The 21,782-nt window shown below is 44.9% G+C and overlaps 1 protein-coding gene across 1 annotated transcript; it reads right to left on the bottom strand.

Moving 5' to 3' along the window:
- Positions 1-386: 386 nt before the first annotated feature.
- On the bottom strand, positions 387-21,768 carry OAT (ornithine aminotransferase). The gene is made up of 11 exons (XM_045068611.1): positions 21,657-21,768; positions 16,024-16,110; positions 14,440-14,664; positions 11,438-11,662; positions 11,237-11,332; positions 7,544-7,671; positions 6,185-6,307; positions 5,430-5,558; positions 4,364-4,477; positions 2,902-3,046; positions 387-1,389 (listed from the first exon to the last, which is right to left on the bottom strand). Exons 3-11 carry the CDS (start codon positions 14,636-14,638, stop codon positions 1,229-1,231), a joined length of 1,320 nt encoding a protein of 439 aa, XP_044924546.1. The 5' UTR covers positions 14,639-14,664; positions 16,024-16,110; positions 21,657-21,768; the 3' UTR covers positions 387-1,228.
- Positions 21,769-21,782: the final 14 nt, after the last annotated feature.

Below are 21,782 nucleotides of genomic sequence, written 5' to 3'. Positions count from 1 at the left end.
CTGCTCGGTGGGGAGTCTGCTTCCCCCTCTCCCTGCCACTCCCCCTGCTTGTGCTTTCTTTCTCTGTCAAATAAATAAGTAAAGTAAAAATCTTTAAAAGTAAAAATAAAATTACAAATAGATAAAAATAAATAAAAGTTCATTCCCTTGACACAGCAATCCACCTCTAGAGACCTCCACAAACACAGACTGTATAAACATTAAGCAGACACAAGCTTTGTTTAAAGAAGGAAAAACTAGAAACAACCCAAGTGTCCCCCAATATGAAATAACACATCCACATGACAGTCCCTACAGACTGAGATAAACTTGAAATTACTGACACAGAAAAGCCTCCAAAATACTATGTTCAGATAAAAAAAGGAAAAAAAAGTTGCACAATACCATGCATAATAAGGATACTTTAATAAAAATGGTAAATACCACTATAAGCACAGGAAAAAAGCAATTATTGTCAAAGGGGAAAAGGGAGTATAATAAGAGACTTTCTTTTTATAATTTCTATTTTTCTAAATATCATCAAAGACACTGAAAGGCTCTTAGAAAAACACACACAATAAAGAACATTCTCAAAGAGCTTAAAAATGTTAGGTAATCAGTGACACTGCCATCATAACAGACACTTTAAATAGAGGCTTTACTTTTAATTTAAAGAAAAACAAAAAATAAACTCTTCTTACAAATTCTATCACTTAAAACATAATTTGAGAATGTTAAACACTAATTTCTAATTAAAAATTACATTCATGGGCTACACCCTGGTGTTGGCCAATATGAAGTTTCCTTAAATCTTAGTGTTTTATTTAAGCTTAACCATTAATCCTTCCTAAAATTCAATGATTATAATTTAACTTTATAAGGTTAAGCAAGTCTTCCACGTACAACCCCATATCACTTTTTCAAATATGAAACATCTGTATCAGTATGGAAATTATAAAAACATATAAATTATACTGAAGGGCTTGATTAAAAGGCTCTCTATATACAGTAGGTACATTTCACTTCCAGAAAGAATACACGCACACAGAAACTTCATCAGAGAGGCCTTTCCATTCTCTTACACATTACACAGCTGTGTTTATAAACGCCATTCTATTATGCATGAACTGAAAAAAAAAGACATATTTTAAAAAGTCCTCGAAGACGCTGGGGAGTGGCGCATGCCCACGTGAGGCACGGGGACCGCCGTCCCCAGCTGCACGGGCACCACTGAGAACAGTGGCTCCCCTCAGAAGGACAAGATGGTCTTGTTAATGATTTCCACCGACTCCTGGATCTCATCCTCCTTGATCACAAGCGGAGGGGCAAACCGGATGATGTCGCCATGGGTCGGCTTGGCCAGAAGTCCGTTATCACGAAGCCGCAGACACACCTTCCAAGCATCATAATCTAAAGAAAAATGGCCAAACACGTGCGCTGATCAGAGACAGGGGTTTTGGGCAGCGCTCGTGGTACAGACGGGCAAGAGCCGCCCAGCGGAGGAAAACTGCCAGGGCCTGCTCAAGAAAGACGCCCGGAGGTGCAAGCTCACTCTGTCCTTATTCTGAAAAATGAGGTCCTTTTTCAGCAAGTGCATAACTAGGTTTGGATGGTACGATCAGACACAAATCTGTTCATTTTTCCAAAAATGAAAAAGACCAGGCTGTCATATTAACCATGAGGAACCAGCGAAAAAGACTTTGGGCAGGACACAGAGAAGTTAGCTGGCAGGGAATGAACACTACTCAAACCCCGCGAACACTATACACTCCTCAAACGGATTTGCGTCCTGCTCTTGTGAACAGAGACTCTGCTCACTTCAGACGATGATTCCCAACCCTGGCTGTGCGTCCGAGTCACCGAAAGGATACGGCCAATGCCTGGGCCGCCCCCAGACCCATTAAATCAGACTCTCTAGGGGAGAGGCTAGGTTTGGATCAAGTTTTTAAAAGTTCCTCGGGGGGGGGGGGGTAAATAAAATTTAAAAATAAACAAAAAATAAAAGTTCCTCAGGGGGCACCGGGGTGGCTCAATGGGTTATATTTTCGGCTCAGGTCATGGTGTCAGGGTCGTGGGTTGAGCCCTGCAGAGTCTGCTTGAGAGCCTCGCCCTCTCCCTTGCCCCTCCTCTGACTTGCTGCATGTGCTCTCTCTAAAATACATCTTATTTTTTTTAAGATTTTATTTATTATTTGACAGACAGAGATCACAAGTAGGCAGAGAGGCAGGCAGAGAGAAGTGGGGGGGAAGCAGGCTCCCCGCTGAGCAGAGAGCCCAATGCGGGGCTCGATCCCAGGACCTGGGGTTCATGACCTGAGCCGAAGGCAGAGGCTTTAACCCACTGAGCCACCCAGGCACCCTCTAAAATAAATCTTTGATAAAATAAAATAAAAATGAAAAGTCCTGAGGTGATTCTGAAGTGTTGCCAAGGTCGGAATCGCTGCTTTAAAAGAAAGGGTTACCACAGGAAAATCCGGCAGGGAGCCCTTGAGGGCTAGTCCCGAAAAAGCACTGAGACAGCCCACACTCCGGAAGCGCGGTGCAGGGGGTCTCTGATCACCACCATCGCCCGCACTTGTCACTGTGACCGCTGCTCCTGCCACCTTTACCCACGTGCAAAGTCCAGGAGGGAGGCGGGGAAGACATCGAAGAGGAAGCTTCCCAAGAAACTGCTGTGTGCGGGCTGTACCAGCAGGTAACAGGCCGCCTCCGAGGGCTGTGTCACTAACTCAAGGCAGAGTAACAAGTGACGTCACAAAGTACGTACGTCCTACCTGGAGGAAAGGGCTCCATTTCCAAAGACCATTAACAGAAGTCAGATGAGACTCTGCCCAACAGACCTAGTCAACAATTTCGACAGGGGAACCCAATAACCAGAGAAAACATAAAAATAACATCTGGAGTAAAAAGTTTGTGTCCGTACCTTTGGTTTCTCGAATAACGATAGCATTTAGCAATCCTTTCCCCCTGACGGCAGTGACAATGTCAGACGGCAGCTTCATGAGCTCATTCCTCAGGATATTACCCATTTTTTGTGCATTTTCGGCAAGGTTTTCTTCTTCTAAAACCTGTGATGAAAGAAAAATTACATAAATGCTAAGATTGTCCTGTTTCAGGCTGTTCTTTGGAAGGGAAGGGAGCGTGAACAATAAGCAAAAGAACACCACCAGATAAAGACCAGAGTCACTGCACTTTTTTTTTTCTTAAGATTTTATTCACTTTTTTGACAAAGAGAGAGAGAGCACGCGAGAGAGAAAGAGGGAACACAGGCAGGCGTTGTGGGAGAGGGAGAAGCAAGGTTCCCACAGAACAGAAGAGCCCGATGTGGGACTCGATCCCAGAACCCCAGGATCATGACCAGAGCCAAAAGCAGATGCTTAATGACTGAGCCACCCTGATGCCCCCTGAACTTTTATTCCTGCTTTCCAAAGCCAGTATATCAGTTTCATTTTTCTTTTTTTAAGTACACTCCGCATCCAGTGTGGAGCCCAGCATGGGGCTTGAACTCACGACCTGGAGATGAAGACCTGGGCTGAGACCAAGAATCAGATGCTTGGGCCACCAGGTGGCCCAACCAGTTTAGTTTCTAATTAAACATACAAAGCTCAAACAGAACCTTGCTTTAGTGACAAATCCATCATCAATCTGATTTCACAGCAAAATAAGAGTTAAAATTTGTTTAATGCAAGTGATATCTTATTAGTTGAATAAATCAATGGATTGAATATACTTTAATTTTTAAACTACAATAGTTTCCTTTACTTTTTTCCCTCTAAAAAGCCCTTCCTTGGACATCACATAATGTTGTGCCTTGTGGTAGGTTCCTAAGAAATAAGTCTAAAAGTGTTCAAATCTACACTTTAAAAAAAAGTCGGGGAAGGCGGGGGGGGGGGGGCGCCTGGGTGGCTCAGTCAGTTAAGCCGCTGCTCAGTCAGTTAAGCCGCTCAGGTCATGACCCCAGGGCCCTGGGATCCAGCCCCATGCTGGCCTCCCTGCTGAGCAGGAGTCTCCTTCTCTCTCTGCCTCTGTGTGTTCTTTCTCACTTTCTCTCAAAATAAAATTTAAAAATCTTAAAAAAAAAAAAAAATAGCCCCCAGGCCAGGTCTGGTCACAGAATGAAAGCTCCGAGAACTACCCAAGGCCTCCAGGACGAAAGCCCCAAGTGACTGCAACTCGGAAGACCCCAAAGATTCCCATCCGCTAGACCAAGGTTGAATCACTTTTTGAGAATGCCGCGCCCCTGGAGTCCCTCCTCTGGACTGGTGTTCTCTGATTCCTGGCAATCCTGTTACATTTCTCAGTACGTCCACGAGCTCAAACTTAAAAGTCACATCGACACAACCCAGACAAATCACACCAGACAAATGGTCTGAAGCGGCCATTACCTCCAGGGCTGCGATGGCCACTCGGCAGCCCAGCGGGTTCCCTCCGTACGTGGAGCCGTGCTCCCCCGGCTTAATGGTCAGCATCACTTCATCGTCGCACAACACCGCCGACACCTGCAAGACAGAGAATTCAGGACCAACTGAGTCACTTCCCAGACTAACCGTTCCCACTCTCAGCACGCCGGGAACACAAGTACTTATGAAGCTGGTTTTAAATGTGCCATGAAGGGCGCCTGGGTGACTCAGTCATTCAGCATCTACCTTCAGGGCAGGTCATGATCCCAGAACCCTGGGATCGAGCCTCGCATCGGGCTCCCCACTCAGCAGGAAGCCTGCTTCCCCCTCTCCCACCCGCCCTGTTTATGTTCCCTCTCTTGCTGTGTCCCTCTGTCAAATAAATGAATAAAATCCTTAAAAAAAAAAAAAATGTGACATGAAGCTTCCACAAACAAGGGCTACACATCTTTCACTGAAGTTAACCGGGGACTAACTGGTGACACCCCAGGCCCGGTGTGAGCTCGTCAGGCACACTTCGATGGCTCCGAACCAGAGCATTTCAGAACCAAGAGGAAAGCACTTTCTGCAATGACAAAATTTAAGAATTCTTTTCACTTGCAAAGTGAAACGCCTGGTTGAATTGCCTAAAAAACCATGTCATACGCTACATTCAGAGACTTTACAGGCCATCCAGTACCAGTGACTGGTCTGAACAGTAAACCCAATGAAGAAGCTACGACAAAACACTACTTTTCCCCAACCTCTGCATGAATCAGTCATGGCTGTAGACAACTGGTCACGCTAGGTCTCCAAACAATGGGAAAAAACACAGACTTCTACAGAAGTTCTTCTGGGGTAAAATCTTTCCATCCAAAACAGACCCCACGGCAAATTCCAAGGTACACGCACGTCTCCCGTTCAGGTTAACTAAGCCTATCAAGCCCCTGGAACCCTGAAATATTTCTATTACACATTCCAGGTGTCTTGCAGTGCACTTTTTCCAGGGCCCTGTGAAGGACAGACTTCACAGGAGCAGTGACTAGAGAGAGAGGCTGAACCTTCAACTCACAGGGTATAGGCCACCGGAAAGGGCCTTTCCCAGAAGAACCACATCAGGTCTGACGCCTTCATAATCCACAGCCAGCCACCTGCCAGTTCTGGCCAATCCTGTCTGTATCTCATCGGCAATAAACAGAACCTGTTGGGAAACAAGAGAATACGTTCATTACTGATTCTGTTTCCCCAGGGCCAACAGTGAACTCTTCCCCACACAAATCTGGCATCCTGACATTCCCTCAGATTTATGAGAATCTTTTAATTACCAACATAATCTCAGCAGCATCCTATAAAAATCTGCAGACCCACAATTACCTCCTGTATCAGTCCACTCCCTCCCCAAGGCCCATTCTGCCCTATTCGGCAAGGTTTGGATAGAACTACTCTCTGGGAAGACATTAACTCACTTGCTTATTCCAAACATGTATTAAACAGTTACTTCTTAAGTATGTACTAGCTTGGTGAGAAGAGGAAGGCAGCAGAGGGATACAACCAGGGGCCTGGGGAAGCTCCCACCACAGGATGCGGGAGAGGGGAGGAAGGAACAACCTTTGGGCCCGGGAAGTCTGCAACTCTGCCTGGGCCCGGGCTTGGCCGGTTTCCAGAGCTAGCAAAAAGAGCGCTTCTGTGCAGGCCACTGATAGAGCATACTAGAAAGTTCTGAAGCTCTCAGAATGAAGTCTCCCCCTAGTGGAAAAATGATGTCATCGCCGCTTCCACCCTAGCAGCCCAGCCCTAAGCAAGGTAGGCAGGCGGAAGGTGGGTGACCTGGTGCTGGGTGCAGAGCTCTCGCACGCCCATCAGGTAGCCAGGGTCCGGAACGACGACGCCCGCCTCACCCTGAATTGGTTCCACCATGAACGCCGCAACGTTTGGATCCTGAAGAGCACGCTACCAAAAAATATGAATACGTTTTAGTAACTTTCTTTTAAACCTATTTGGTTAAATAGGCTAAAAATGGCTTAAATCTGAAATCACACACTGCATATATTTTTACGTTAAGTATGCAAATTAAGTTTCCATACTAACTTATATCTGATGTCAAAGTATAACATATCTGGGTGGCACGGGCGGTTGGGCATCCGACTCTTAATTTTGACCCAGGTCATAGCTGGGGTCTTGGGACTGAGACCACAATCAGGCTCTGCACTCCAGGCAGAGTCTGCTTGGGACTCTCTTTCCCTCTTCCCCTTCCCTACCAACATGCACACTCCCTCTTCTCTCTCTCTTAGAATAGATGAATAAATCTTAAACACACACACACACGCACACACACACACAAAATATAACATTTCTTATACTCAGTTACCAAAAACTCCAAATACTTGAGCTTTAATCTACTCTATCCAATTTTTTTACTTTTTTGTTTTTTTTTTTTTAAGATTTTACTTATTTATTTCACACAGACATAGAGCACAAGTAGGCAGAAAGGCAGGCAGAAGGAGAAGAAGCAGGCTCTCTGCCAAGCAAGGAGCCCGATGCGGGGTTTGATCCCAGGGTCCTGGGATCATGACCTGAACCAAAGGCAGCCGCTTAACCAACTGAGCTACCCAGGCACCTCTTTCTTTTTCTTTTTTTAAGATTTTATTTACTTGACAGAGAGAGAGAGAGCGTGCACGCACAAGTAGGCAGAGCGGCAGGCAGATGGAGAGGGAGAAGCAGGCTCCCCACTGAGCAGAGAACCGGATGTTCTATCCCAGGACCCCAGGATCATGACCTGAGCCGAAGACAGATGCCTAACCAACTGAGCCATCCAAGCACCCCAAAAACATAGCTTTTAAAAGACATTTTCTGACTCTTTTTATTTTAGAAGTCCTCCACTCATAATTTTAAAAGGCTAGCTGAAAACTGAGTAATTTTATCTAATAAAGTAATTAAACATACACTATCCAAATCACTTATGCAGGACACGGAGGGAAAGTAGCTGGTTCTCAGGATTAGACCATAGTACCTGACCTCCCCGTGCTGGAAACTAACTGGCCATTCCAGAGACCAGTCTGAAATCTTGGCCCAACTTACGTTAGACAGACATTCATTACAGTCCCACATCTATTTTCAATCCATACATTCAATAAATTTCATTTACATTTACTCTAAGCTAAAGCACTGTGGCGCTAAGTGTGATACCTCAAGAGCAGGCAGATCATTATATGGAATGATTTCAAAACCAGGCATAAATGGTCCAAAACCATCATAACTGCTTGGGTCTGTGGAACTGGAGATAGCAGACAAAGTTCTCCCCCAGAAGTTTCCAGCTGAAAAGGAAAAATAAACAGGCATTACTTTAAACAAACCCCCAGATTTAATAAGCACTGTCCCCAAAAACTACCTTAGTAAGTTTGATTTTTTTAAAAATGCAAGTTTGCGGGGCGCCTGGGTGGCTCAGTGGGTTAATAAGCCTCTGCCTTCAGCTCAGGTCATAATCTCAGGGTCCTGGGATCAAGCCCCGCATCAGGCTCTCTGCTCAGCGGGGAGCCTGCTTCCACCTCTGCCTACTTGTGATCTCTCTCTGTCATATAAATGAATAAAATCTTTTTTAAAAATAAAAAATAAAATAAAAATGTGGGTCTGCCTTATAGAGCTTCCAGTGAGCTTTCACTTGTTAAAATAAAACCAGATATTAGGGAAAGAAGAAAAAAGGAAAAAAACCCTGATATCAAACATCATGGCTCACACAACCACCAAGGCCTGCCCTTGCCATGGCTACTTTAGGCACTCCTCTACTGAACCTACGACTGTAATACACAGCCCCAGAGGATAAACACTTGTTTTTTTGTTTTTTTTTTTTAAGATTTCATTTATTTATTTGACAGAGAGAGATAGCAGAGATGGAACACAAGCAAGCGGAGTGGGAGAGGGAGAAGCAGGCTTCCCAATGAGCAGGGAGCCCGATGCAGGGCTCGATCCTAGAAGGCTGGGATCATGAGCTGAGCCGAAGGTGAATGCCTAACGACTGAGCTACTCAGGCGCCCCAACACTTGTCTTTTCTTTCAGTAATCTCAAACCCTAACAACTGAGGCATTCAGCACATGTTTTCTAGACACGGTGCATTTATAATAGTAATAAAAGAAAAAGAATATCCTTTGTGGGAGAATTAGTATTTTCCTTTCAAACACCCAACACTAAAGAATGAACTTAAAATTTCATCTTCTGAAACACCCTCAGGCAATCTAAACATTCAATTTTGCCTTCCTTGGTATTATAATGCACCAAATGACTGATACTGTTCTTTGTTCAGGAACATCTTTTTATCCATTAATTTATTTCATTAATAAGTTTAAGGCCCTACTATGTAGGTTAGGCATTGTTCTCAGTGTTGGGGATAAAAGGGGTCATCATGGAGCTTGCTTAAATGCCAGAGAAAAGAAACACCATAACCTGAATCAGAGTAAAGCAAATGCATAAGGTAATTTCAAATGGGTTACATTCAAGCAAGGGAAGAAACAATGTAGAATAACAACAGAGAGGCTTGGGGGCTCCCCTACTTTTTTTTTTTTTTTAATAGCTTTCTACCACCTCTACCAGCACCAACTCAGTTAACCCAGTACTGAATTACTGTATTTTGGCATAAAGCATCCCTAACCATCACTCTTGCAAAGGATCTCTCTCCTATGACGGACCCCCACTCTCCTTGTCCACCAGTCACAGCACACTGATAGGACCACGCTTGTTTGCAAGAAAAGGCACCAGGGGCGCCTGGGTGGCTCAGTTCAGTGATTTTATGATTTTGGCTCAGGTTATGATCTTGGGGCTGTAGAAATGAGCCCCACGATGGGCTCTTAACTGGGCATGAAGCCTGCTTAAGATTTTCTCACTCCCTCTGCCCTTCCCACTGCCTCTGGAGTACTCCCTCCAAAGAAAGAAAGAGAAGAGAAGAGAAGAGAAGAGAAGAGAAAAAAGAAAAGCAACTGCCCCCATCAGACCAGGTGCTCTCCTCCGCGTAGGCCCAGCAGCCTCCTCTGTGGCTTACTCTGCAGGTGTAAGGCAATTTCATTGGGAACGGCCTTTCTGTCTCTACCCCACTGACTCACCAACTGCTTCAGTACTCAGGAGAAAACACCTTTGTACCTTTTGCTAATATTTAAGAGACTAATACAGTCTATAAGAATGACATTGACCAGAAATGCCACTGTTTGCAAGAAACAGTTATGCTGGGGCGCCTGGGTGGCTCAATCCTTAAGCGTCTGCCTTCGACTCAGGTCATGATCTCGGGGTCCTGGAATCAAGCCCTGCATCAGGCTCTCTGCTCAGTGGGGAGCCTGCTTCCCGCCCCCCCTCTGCCTGCCTCTCTGCCTACTTGTGATCTCTGTCAAATAAATTTTAAAAATATGTAAATAGGGACACCTGGGTGGCTCAGTGGGTTAAGCCGCTGCCTTCGGCTCAGGTCATGATCTCAGGGTCCTGGGATCGAGTCCCACATCAGGCTCTCTGCTCAGCAGGGGGCCTGCTTCCCTTCCTCTCTCTCTGTGATCTCTTCCCTTCCTCTCTCCTACTGTGATCTCTCTCTGTCAAATAAATAAATAAAATCTTTAAAAAAATATATGTAAATAAAACAATAAAAATAAAAGTTTTATTTATTTGAGAGGGAGAGTGTGTATGAGAAGAAGGGGCAGAGGCAGAGGGAGAAGCAGACTCCTCGCTGAGGGCTTCGATCCCAGGACCCTGGGACAATGACCAGAGCCGAAGGCAGAGGCTGAACCAACTGAGCCAGCCAGGTGCCCCCCGCACTTTATTTTTTTAAAAATGAAAATCAGAACTTTACAAAAAAAGTCAGAACCTTTCAACTGAACACCATTATAAAGATTCCAAGGGTCAGATTACATCACACAGAGGAGAGACCAGTGGTTCCAGAGAGAAAGGGCGGGGGGCACGGATGAAATCGAGGGCCTCAAGGGCACACTCAGCACAAGGTGCACTGAGGAACGCACAGAACTGCTCCATCACCACATTATACACCCCCAACTAACAGGACACTGTATGATGATTATACTTCAATTAAAAAAAAATGAGTAAAAAGTACTAGTTATAACAAGTAAGAGGGCAAAAGGAAGCTTCTGGAGGTGGTATAAAGGGTAGCGGCATAGACTGAGACGGTGGTTTCGTGGGTGAACACCCATCTCTGAGCTCAGCAAGTTGTCCACATTAATTACACACACATTTTGGTACATCAAAAACTAAAAGGAAAATTTAAATAAACAAATAAAATGCCAATAAGGGGTAGGGTGGGGAAGAGGAAATACTAGCAAGGCAGGGGAAGGGCAGAAGGAGAGAGAAAATCTTAAGCAAAGGATTCCATCATCTGAAGTAACTCTTCGTCTCCTGAATCAGTATCCACGTCCTTCCTCTCAACCATTCCCAGCAATCTCTCCAGGGCAGCTGCAGCCCTCCTCTTCCAACAGCTTTTGAGGACATGATACAATACTACATCAAATACTAAGATGCAAATTCCATATCACACCTAGGACATGGCCCTACTCTAACACAACACAAAATCAACAACCTGCCAAAAATGCTCTACCATCTAATTAATTACCATCTAATTAATGAGAAACCTGCTATGAAAAAATTCTGATAAACGGATGATAAATAAATCATATAGTCACTCACTTTAGGGAGTGAGGAATAGGAAGTCACTTAACAGGAAAAAAACCCATTTATGTAGAAATCTGCAGAAAGAGCCCCGGAAAATCTCTCAATTTTTATGAAACATTTAGCAAATAATGTATCACAGATGAAGCAAACACTGGAAATACTCCAGTGATAATGAAACAGTAATGATATATGCTGACATCACAAAGGTTAATGCTGAATTTCACATACCTGCAAAAATAATCTTCGCCTTGTACTTTGGAATACCCTTAACGGTATATCCCCACCTACGAGCAAGTTTGCAAGCCGTCTCTCCAGCCTCTACTCCTATTCAAGAGAGAAAATTTTTCAGTTTAAAAAAAACATTTTAAATTATCAGAAAGTAGTACGATTGTTTTCTTGGCTATTTAATGTAAAAATGAAATATTTTACCTGTATTCATAGGAAGAACTTTGTGGTAGTTGAAAAGTTTAGTAACATACTCTTCGTATTCACCAAGCACGTTATTATAGAAAGCCCTGGATGTTAAGGTCAGTTTGTCTGCTTGACTTTTCAAAGCGTTCACAATCTTTGGGTGGCAGTGCCCTTGGTTGACAGCACTGTAAGCACTCAGGAAGTCAAAGTATTTTCTGCCTTCTACATCCCATACATAAATACCTAAATATATAAAGAGAGTCATTTTAGAAAATCAGTGAGCTACGTAAAGTTCAAAGATTAAGACTGTTGGCAAGCCTTCTGAATACCCACACATGAACCTTTACTTTATAATACACAATTGTGGCTAATCATGTTTTAGCTCAAGCATAGTCAGGTTGGTTAAAAATAATCTGATTTATAAGGAATTCTATTTTATATGCCCAGCTTGAAATTACATATTTAACAAGAACACCATAACATGAAAAGTTTTATAAACTCTGGAGTGACACCCTCACTCCTAGAAAATTGGGGTTTGGAATTTAAAATCAGAAGTTATACATAACCGAAAAATCGTGATTAGTTTTAACTATCAACAGAAGGAGAAAGAGAAAATATATTTCCAAATCGCACACCCATCTGCTAAGGGTCTAGTATCCAGAACACTTACAACTCAACAACTAACAACCCAATTCATGGGTTCGGTTAAGTGGCTGCCTTCGGCTCAGGTCATGATCCTGGAGTCGCAGGATCGAGCCTAGCATGGGACTCCCTACTCAGTGGGGAGTCTGCTTCTCCCTCTCGTTCTGCCCCCCCCCTTGTTCCCCCATTCCTGTCCCCTCTCTCTCTCTCTCTTGCTCTAACAAATAAAATCTTTAAAAAAAAGACACACAAACACAATTCAAAAATGGGCAAAGAACATGACTGGACATTTCTCTAAAGACATACAAATGACCCAAAAGCACATGAAAATCAAGTTGCTTCAGTATCTCGATCACTATAGAAATGCACATCAAAACCTCAGGGATAGCTTCCACATTCGTAAGGATGGTTGAAAGAAAGAAAAAAAGAGAACAAGTGTTGGCAGGACAAGGAGAAACCGCCACTCGTGTATACTGTAAAAGGCGCAGCAGCTGTAGCGAATGGCCAGCACCTCCTCAGCAAGTCACACAGGAAGTTACCATCCACAGCCAGGTACATACCCCAAAAGAGTGGAGGACAGGTGTTCACACAAAAAGCCATACACAAACGCTCAAGAGCAGCACTACTCACAACAGTCAGGAGTTGGAAACAACCCAAATGTCCATGAGCTGACGAATGGATGAACGACACACAGTCTACCCACGTGAGGAAGGATTATTCAACCGTAAGCAGCAACGGACTACCACCACACGCCCCAACACGGCCGCCTTGAAAATGTCACACTAAGTCAGAGAAGGCAGACACAGAAGCCCACATGCTGCGGCCGTTCCGCCATCCAGGACAGGCAAATCCACAGACGGAGTCAAGGTCAGCAGCTGCCAGGTTCTAGGGAGACGGGAGACTGCAGAGTGACTGTTTAATGGTGTAAGGAGTCCTTTGGGGGTAATGAAGTCTCAGGACTAGCTAGAGGAGATAGCTCTATGGTACTGTATATGTACTTAATGGTGCTGAATTGAATGATTAAAATGGTAAATTTTAAGTTATGTATGCTTTAAAAAAAATGTTTAAGTTGACTATAGATATTAAAATATATTGGGCAGCTGGGGGCGCCTGGATGGCTCAGTGGGTTAAGCTGCTGCCTTCAGCTCAGGTCATGATCTCAGGGTCCTGGGATCGAGCCCCACATCGGGCTCTCTGCTCAGCAGGGAGCCTGCTTCCCTCTCTCTCTCTCTGCCTGCCTCTCTGCCTACTTGTGATCTCTGTCTGTCAAATAAATAAATAAAATCTTTAAAAAAAAAAAAATGCCTTTAAAAATATATTGGGCAGCTTACCAGCTAACTTTTACCATGTATTTAACATACTGTCTTAGGTGCTGCTGAGCCTTATCTCATCAAAGAAAACCTATTGAAAAAAACAAAACAAAACAAAACAAAAACCTAAAAGTGTGACCATCCTACAGTACAAAGATATGGAAAGAGATGCTTGGATTTAGAATCAGCCCAAGCTGGCACATACAGAACCAGGTCTTGACCCCAGGCACTCTGCTAGTACAATTAACATTTTTTTTTAATTTTATTTATTTATTTGACACAGAGAGATCGAGAGTAGGCAGAGAGGCAGGCAGAGAGAGAGGGGGAAGCAGGCTCCCCGCTGGGTAGAGAGCCGATGCGGGGCTCGATCCCAGGGTCCTAGGATCATGATCTAAGCCGAAGGCAGAGGCTTAACCCAATGAGCCACCCAGGTGCCCTAGTACAATATTTTTACTAACAGTTCCCAAATTTGTATTATAGAAGTCTAGATTTTCAGCTGTTCAAAATCTAGATTACAGTGGTGGTCCTAAATAAATACAGCAAATGATAAAGATGTGTAATACTCTTATATATCATCTTCTGGCCCAAAGCTAAGTAATAAACTTTGGTTTTATTAGGTTAAGGCTGTTATTTCAAAATGTGCATTAAATCACCACTTGGCAAATATCAGTAATCATTTTCAGGTAGAGAATAATTAATGGATGCTAAAAGTGTGAGTAAAAGTTTGCAGAATCTCAAATCATGTCCCTACAAGATATTCGAAAGGGCAAAACAGTATCTCTGCAGTGAAGAAGGCTGGCAGTCACTACCTCACCAGCCAACTTTCCTTAAGGATCTTACATTCCTTCCTGGCAATGTCCATCATGACGAAGACTGAAGGAGTTCACCTCTGTATTCCCCACAAGTACCTAAGACAGCAAGCACTAGACACTCATTAAATGTTGAATTAACCATATCTGCCACATAGAAATGCATCTAGCAAATGTACACTGAAAAAATTTAAAAGCAATTTTTATAAAAAGTTTCAAGCAAAAGGGAGAAGGGGCATTGGATTAATTCAAAATGTACCTTTTCCTCTCTCCAGGGCTACAGGTAAAGGGTGGTAGTTGTGTGCCCCATACTTGGACTCTCGCTCAAAGATGTAATCAGAAGATGGAGGACCTTGGATTGTCCTTTTAGTCGCAACAGACGTAGCAGAAGCCACTGAGGAATGAACTCCACGACGAAGCACAGCGATGGTCTGCAGATGAGCTAGTCTGGAAAACATCGTGCCCTTCAAGTAGAAGCACCCACCTGTTCAAAAAAGGAGAGAAGGCAGTGAAAGTAAGAGTCTTCCCAAAGTCCGTGTCTGTCAGCCCATCACGTGTTGAGCATTTACTGAAGTCCTCCAAAGAACCAAGAAAACAAGGGAGAACAAAGACCCAGTCCTTGTGATGGGAAGCTTAAGGGAAATAAACGTGGACATGTTCAGACTCAAACCTGATAAGGACTACAGCAGGACGTGCACGAAGTACTAGAAGTAAGGGGGCCAGGATAATAGGTAAGAGAACCAAGAAAAACTATGGATGGGAGGTCAGAGGCTTTGACTGTCGCATTCTTCTGTAACACTCGAGAGGTTTTTCTTTTTCTTTTTTGTGACAGAGATCACAAGCAGGCAGAGAGGCAGGCAGAGAAAGAGGAGGAAGCAGGATGCCCGCTAGCAGAGAGCCCGATGTGGGACTCGATCCCAGAACCCTGAGATGATGACCTGAGCCGAAGGCAGAGGCTTTAACCCACTGAGCCACCCAGGCGCCCTTCGAGAGTTCTTTATTAAGCACACATACTTTTTTTTAAGCCATCGGTGCTGAGAGTACATCAAGGCCAAGGAACTCACCCTGGGGACTCAGGCAAGGTTGCACAGCAGAGGAGCTGGAGAGGTGGTACCTGATCTTGTGGACTGAGCAGCTGTTATAAAGGGACTACTGTGGGGCAGGATCCGTTCAGATGGGCAGACCCCCCCCACCCCCGGCATACAGATCAAATCAGGGAAGGAGGCAGAATCAGCCCCACACTGGGCTCCCTGCTCAGTGGGGAGCCTGCTTCTCCTCCTCCCATTGCCCCCCCTTCCCGCTGCTGGTGCACTCTTTCCCTCTGCCTAATAAAAAAATAAAATCTTACAAGTTGCCAGGGGGCCCCTGGGTGGCTCAGTTGGTTAAGCTTTGGACTCTTGGTTTCCAAACAGGTCATGATCTTAGGGGCGGGGCTCCTCGCTCAGCACAAGTCGGCTTGTTCCTCTCCCTCCCCCTCTGCTCCTACCCCCTCACGCAAAGGGAGGTAGGGGCTCTCTCTCTCTCTCTGAAATTAATAAATAAATAATTTTTTTAAAGTTGCCACACACTAAGCACACTTAACTATGTCTATATTTTTTCTTATTTTTTGTCTATACCTATTTTTTAAAAAGACTACTTAAGTCATGTTTAGACAGAGTTCTCTGAATGACAAGCCAAATCACACAACCTCCTAGCACTCAATGTGAGCTGCCAAATTAGCAAAAACTTAATACTTGGAGCTTGGCTTACTTCCCTTTCAGCTTGGCACAATGTGGTAAATCCAGTATGTTCAGGAATTCACAGTTACTAAACAAAATCCAGCACTCCGTTTGCCCAGACTCACCGACTATCCTTTCTTCCCACGGTTCAGATGAGAAGACAGATTTTTAATCTGAGTTCCAGGGATGGTGTTCAGAGGGTCCAATAACTCCTGAAATAAAATGCAGAATCATTCGCATAAGTTTTTTCTCCTAAGGAGAAAGTCCCTAGCTCTCACCAGGTTTTATCTGGGAGAGGAACCTTATATAGGAACTAGTAGACATGGGACAGTGGCTAGTAAAATGCAAGGTCTAGCTATACAAAATGATACAGAACTTCCCTAAAATACTACTGTGAAGTCTAAAACCTATTTCTTGGCCTTTTATGCTCTGAACGCAGTAAGAATTAATGTTCTATTTGACCAACTAAAAAATTAACACAATTTCTGCCTTGATCAAATTAGCAATAAAACATAGCATTCCTTCATGGTACTCTGAACTAAAACCCCTTTTGAAAAGAACTACAGGGGTGCCTGGGTGGCTCAGTCAGTTAAGTGTCTGCCTTCAGCACAGGTCACGATCCAAGGGTCCTGAGATGGAGCCCCACATTGAGTCCCAAATGGGGCTCCCTGCTTAGCAGGGAGCCTGATTCTTCCTCCTCTGCCACGCCCCCTGCTTGTGCTCTTTCTCTCTCAAATAAACAAAATATTTTTAAAAAGAAAATAACTATAGCCATTATCACAGCCTCTGAAGGGTGTGTACTCTTAGACCAGTAACTTCACTCCTAAAATCCTATCATAAATACTCAGGAATGCAGAGAAACATTCATGCATAAAAGATGTTCATCAACAGGAGAATGGATAGACATAATCGCATACATAACAGCATGTTGTCATTTAAAATCACTGTAGTATAACAACACGGAGAAGTGTTTTAGAATGTGGTTAAGTGAAAAAATATATACGATATGTTCAAGATTATAAAAAAGTCACATAATGAAAAAACTACCTGAGAAGGCACAAAAATGTTCAGTTATTATCTTTCTACTATTCTGTATTTCCCACATTTATAATCAGAAAGAGTTGTTACAAGTGAAGCTGAATGTCTGCCTAGGTTGTCACATTCGATAGAGAAAAAGCTTAGGCAACATACAAAACAAAACTAAGGGGAAAGGAAGTGTTTGAGAAGCTATGAGAAAACAGTCTGTGGTTAAAAGAAAGGCAGAGGTCATTTCCCCTAGGAAGTACAACCTGGATTACAGCAAGTAGGTCTAGAAGTTTATTTGTATGAGACGGGGTCCAATTCTAAAATAAAAACTACTCTCCGTAATGATTTTGCTATTAAGGTCTGCAGCTTTGTGACTAGAAGCTTGCAGAGATGCACTATGAAATGAACTTACGTATTAAAAAAAAAACCTAAATACCCTCTTATTTAGCATTTTTTTAAGCTCAACTCCAAATGTGGGGCTTAAACTCAAACCCCAAATCAAGCATCACATGCTCTACCAACTGAGCCAGCCAGGTGCCCCCTAACTGGCATGGCTTTTTTTTTGTTTGTTTTTTGTTTCAGATCTTATGTATTTATTTGACAGAGAAATCACAAGTAGGCGGGGGGGGGGGGGGGGGGGGGGGCTCCCTGCTGAGCAGAGAGCAGTATCGCAAGTGAGAGAAATTTTTGAAATTATCTAAATTCAACAGTCTTCATCTTTCTTTTTTTTTTTCTAAGATTTTATTTATTTGACAGATCACAAGCAGGCAGAGAGAGGAGGAAGCAGGCTTCCCGCTGAGTAGAGAGCTGGATGTGGGGCTCAATCCCAGGACACTGGGATCATGACCTGAGCTGAAATCAGAGCCACCCAGGCGCCCCAATGGTCTTCATCTTATACAAGAAGTTATTTGCTCAGCTAATTTGCAACAGAATTGAGATAAAATATCCATTTATCTGTGAAGTTCAGTCTTACTGAAAAAATAACAACTTACTGATAAAACAGTAACATTCAAACATTACCATACTCATTCTTAAGGCTTTTAAAATGAACTCTGGATATTCAACTGGGAAAAGTCCTGCAGTAGGTATGTGATGATGTAACCAGAATCTGTACAAATACTTCTAAAGAACCTTCTGGGGCACCTGGGTAGTTCAGTTGGTTGGGCATCTGCCTCTGGCTCAGGTCATGATCTCAGGGTCCTGGGATCAAGCCCCACTTTGGGCTCCCTGCTCAACAGGGAGCCTGCTTCTCCCTGTCCCTCTGTGGCTCCTCCTGCTTGCACGCTCTCTCTCAAATAAATTAAATCTTTTAAAAAATTTTTTTAAGTACACTGTACATTAACTAACTGGAATTTAAATAAAAACTTATTTTTAAAAAGCTCATTTCATTAAATTTAATGGCCTTCAAGAGTCAAAATAGTATGTGTAGCCTGACCAGTCCAGGCTGTTGTCATGTGGTTAACCAAGGCCCAAACTGGGGGCGGGGGGGGGGGGCTGTTCGCGCAGGGGAGGGCGGCAAACTGCTACTGACAGAAAATTTTGACATTGTTTTCAGTAACCTACATAACTCACAAAGCCCTTCTTCAAGCTATTTTACTCCCATCTAACTAGTCTATCTTGTCTCCATGAAAACATACCTAAAACAGAATGTTGATAAACAGCTGCATTTTGAAAATTCATCTAATTTAGCATGTACTACGAAATACTATTTTTTTTAAATATCTCTAAAAGAAAAACCAGAAGTTGTTCAGCAAAGCTCATCAAGTCACTTAAAGGGGCAACTGGGTGGCTCAGTGGGTTAAGCCTCTGGCTTTGGCTCAGGTCATGAGCCTGGGGATCAAGCCCCACATAGGGCTCTCTGGTCCTCAGGGAGCCTGCTTCCCTCTCCCTCTTCCTCCCTCTCTGCCTCCTTGTGATCTCTCTCTCTCTCTCTCTGTCAAATAAATAAAAATCTTTTTTTTTTTTTTAAGATTTTATTTATTTGAGAGAGAGAGCGAGCATGAAAGGGGTGAGGGGGCAGAGGGAGAAGCCGGCTCCCCGAGCAGAGGACCTCATGTGAGACTTGATCCTGGGACTCCAGGATCATGACCTGAGCCGAAGACAGTTGCTTAACCCACTGAGCCACCCAGGTGCCCTTTTAAAAAACTTTTTATAAAAGCCACTTAAAATATTCCACTTGTAATTTGGCTTTCCTATATTGGTCAAATATTTACTTTTCTTGAGGTAACCATTCACAAATACAGTTTTTTTTTTTTAAGTTCTGCCAAGAAAAATTTGTTGGTTTGGGTTTTTTTTGTACGTAATCTGGCTAAAATTCAACTCAAGTGCGTCATTGGCACAAACATCTTAACCATTACTATTGAAAAAGGACTGGCTCTGCCAGACAACACCCTCCACACACCTCCAAAATCTAGTCCATTCCTATTTTACTTTTTTTTTTAAGTGGGCTCCACGCCCAGCGCAGAGCTCATGGGGGCTTGAACTCAACCACCTACAGGTCAAGAGCTGCCTAACTGACTGAGCCATACAGATGCCCCAATTTCTCGATTTTAAAATATATGAGGGGCGCCTGGGTGGCTCAGTGGGTCAAAGCCTCCGCCTTCGGCTCGGGTCATGATTCCAGGGTCCTGGGATCAAGCCCCACGTCAGGCTCTCTGCTCAGCAGGGAGCCTGCTTCCTTCCTCTCATTGCCCCTCTGCCTCCTGTGATCTGTCTGTCAAATAAATAAAGTCTTTAAAAAAATAAAATAAAAATATATGAGATTCAGGGGTACCTGGTGGCCCAGCTGGTTAAGTAGCTGCCTTCAGTGGGGTCATGATCTCAGCGTCCTGGGATCGAACCTCACCTCATCCCAGCTTGGGCTCCCTGCTCAGCAGTGTCCCACCTCCCCTTCCCCCTCCCCCTCTCCCTCACCCCACCCCCAACTGCTCATGCGCGTGTTCCCTCTCTCTTCCTCTGGCATAAATAAAAAAAAAATTTTTTTAAGTACATTTATTGGGCATGTGGTAGGCTCACTCGTTTGGCCATCTGCCTTCAGCTCTGGTCATGATCCCAAGGTCCCTGGATGGAGCCCAGCATCAGGCTCTCTGCTCAGCAGGGAGTCTGCTTCTAGCTCGGACCCTCTCCCCCCACAACTTCCTCAAATAAATAAAATCTTCTTTTAAAAAAAAGATTTTTCTCTTGAGTGCTAATATATGCAACTGTTGGATCACCACATTGTACACCTGGAATTAATATAACACTATTTTAACTACACTGGAATTTACATTTTTTAAATGGTTCATTTAAAAAAAACAATAACAAGGGGCGCCTGGATGGCTCAGTCGTTAAGCATCTGCATTGGGCTCAGGTCCATGATCCCGGGAGGCCTGGCCCCTGACTCCTTGCTCAGCAGGAAGCCTGCTTCTCCCTTCCACCACCACAACCCCCCACCCCCGCCCCAGGTAATCTCTTACTATCTCTCCTCTCTCTCTAATAAATAAAATCTTTAAAAAAGAGGAACTCTACTTTCATACTTGCATCTTTTTCATAATCCGGAACTAGATTCTCTGAAGATGAAACCAAGATATTCTAATGAAAGAAGTCTATTGTTTATTTCAAATAGGTAAGATAAAGAAATTGGTTTACATAAATAACACTTCCAGGTTCCAACTGAGAGAACCAGTTTACCTACAGAAACTTACAAACCCAAAAAGAGACTTAGAATTGCGAAAATTACAGATTAGTAATTTATTAAACCCAATTCATTTCAAACACGCCTGCTTTCCTCCCTGAATTTATCACCTCCCTTTATTTACCTAAGAGGTAAAACAGAAACCAAGTAGGAAGAGTTACAAAAGGTGGAGACCACAGGTTCCTGAGAAAGAGTGCCCCACTGATTTCAACCAGAACTTACTGATGCTCGCAAAGACCCCTAAGGATGAAGTCTTCATGCTCAAAACCCTGTTGGCCCCAATCCCTTGACACCATCCAGTTAGTCTGCACGTTACTACAGATAAGGCTCTACTTCTGTAATTTTTTTATTTGGACAGATTGGAGGGAAAAAAGATGTTGGGGGCGGGGGAGAGATAAGCAGATTGGGGGCAGGGCCCAGGCGCTACCCGGAAGGATTCGAACCCTTTTCAAGGGTCTCTCTCCATCGGGGCCCTCCACCCCATTACGAAAGTCACCCGTTAACTGAGCAGCTCCCCCACATCCAGAATGCAGCCTTCCGGTAGACCTCGGGAACCCAGGGTCCCCGCGGTGCCCGCAGTGCCCGGAGCCTCCTCCCCACGCGCCGGCGCCCAACACCTTCTCCCAAACCCGAAGGCGCGCAGCCAAGGTGCTGCGGGGCTGCGGGCCGGGAGGGCCGAGGGCCCAGGGCCGAGGGCCAAGGGCCGGCCCGGCTCCGCCTGCCCTGGCAGGCGGAGGTGCCACATCCTCAGCGTCTCTCAGCCTCCTGCCTCCTTCGCCCGCCCGCCGCTCCCGGCCGGGATGCGCCGCGTCCCCGCCCGCCGAGGCTGCGCGCCCGCCCGCTGCCTCTGCCCCGCGGTGCCCGCCGCCCGCCACGTAAAACGGCCGCAGAGGCGGAGCCTGCCCCCCGGTCGAGGCCCAGCGCGCCCCCTCAGCCCGTTCCCCCACCCCCGGACCCCCGACCCGGGACTGCAGCCGCCCGCGTCGGCCGCCCCGCCGGCCGCCGGCCAGGACACCCCGGTCCCGGCTCCAGCCGCGGCCCCTCCGCTAGCGCGGATACCTGGCTGGGCCTCCGAAAGCCGCCCGGGACACGCGTCGTCCCCAGCACAGCAGCGCGACGGCGGCGCGTCACAGAGCCTAAGACTCGGCTTCCGCCCCGCCCCCGGGGCGCCCTCGCCATCCATTG

Source organism: Mustela putorius, unplaced genomic scaffold (assembly GCF_011764305.1).
Source record: "Mustela putorius furo isolate JIRA1106 unplaced genomic scaffold, ASM1176430v1.1 tig00003909_pilon_pilon_pilon, whole genome shotgun sequence".
In the NCBI taxonomy this organism is placed as follows: Eukaryota; Metazoa; Chordata; class Mammalia; order Carnivora; family Mustelidae; genus Mustela; species Mustela putorius.
This window is presented reverse-complemented; position numbering and strand designations above follow the sequence as displayed.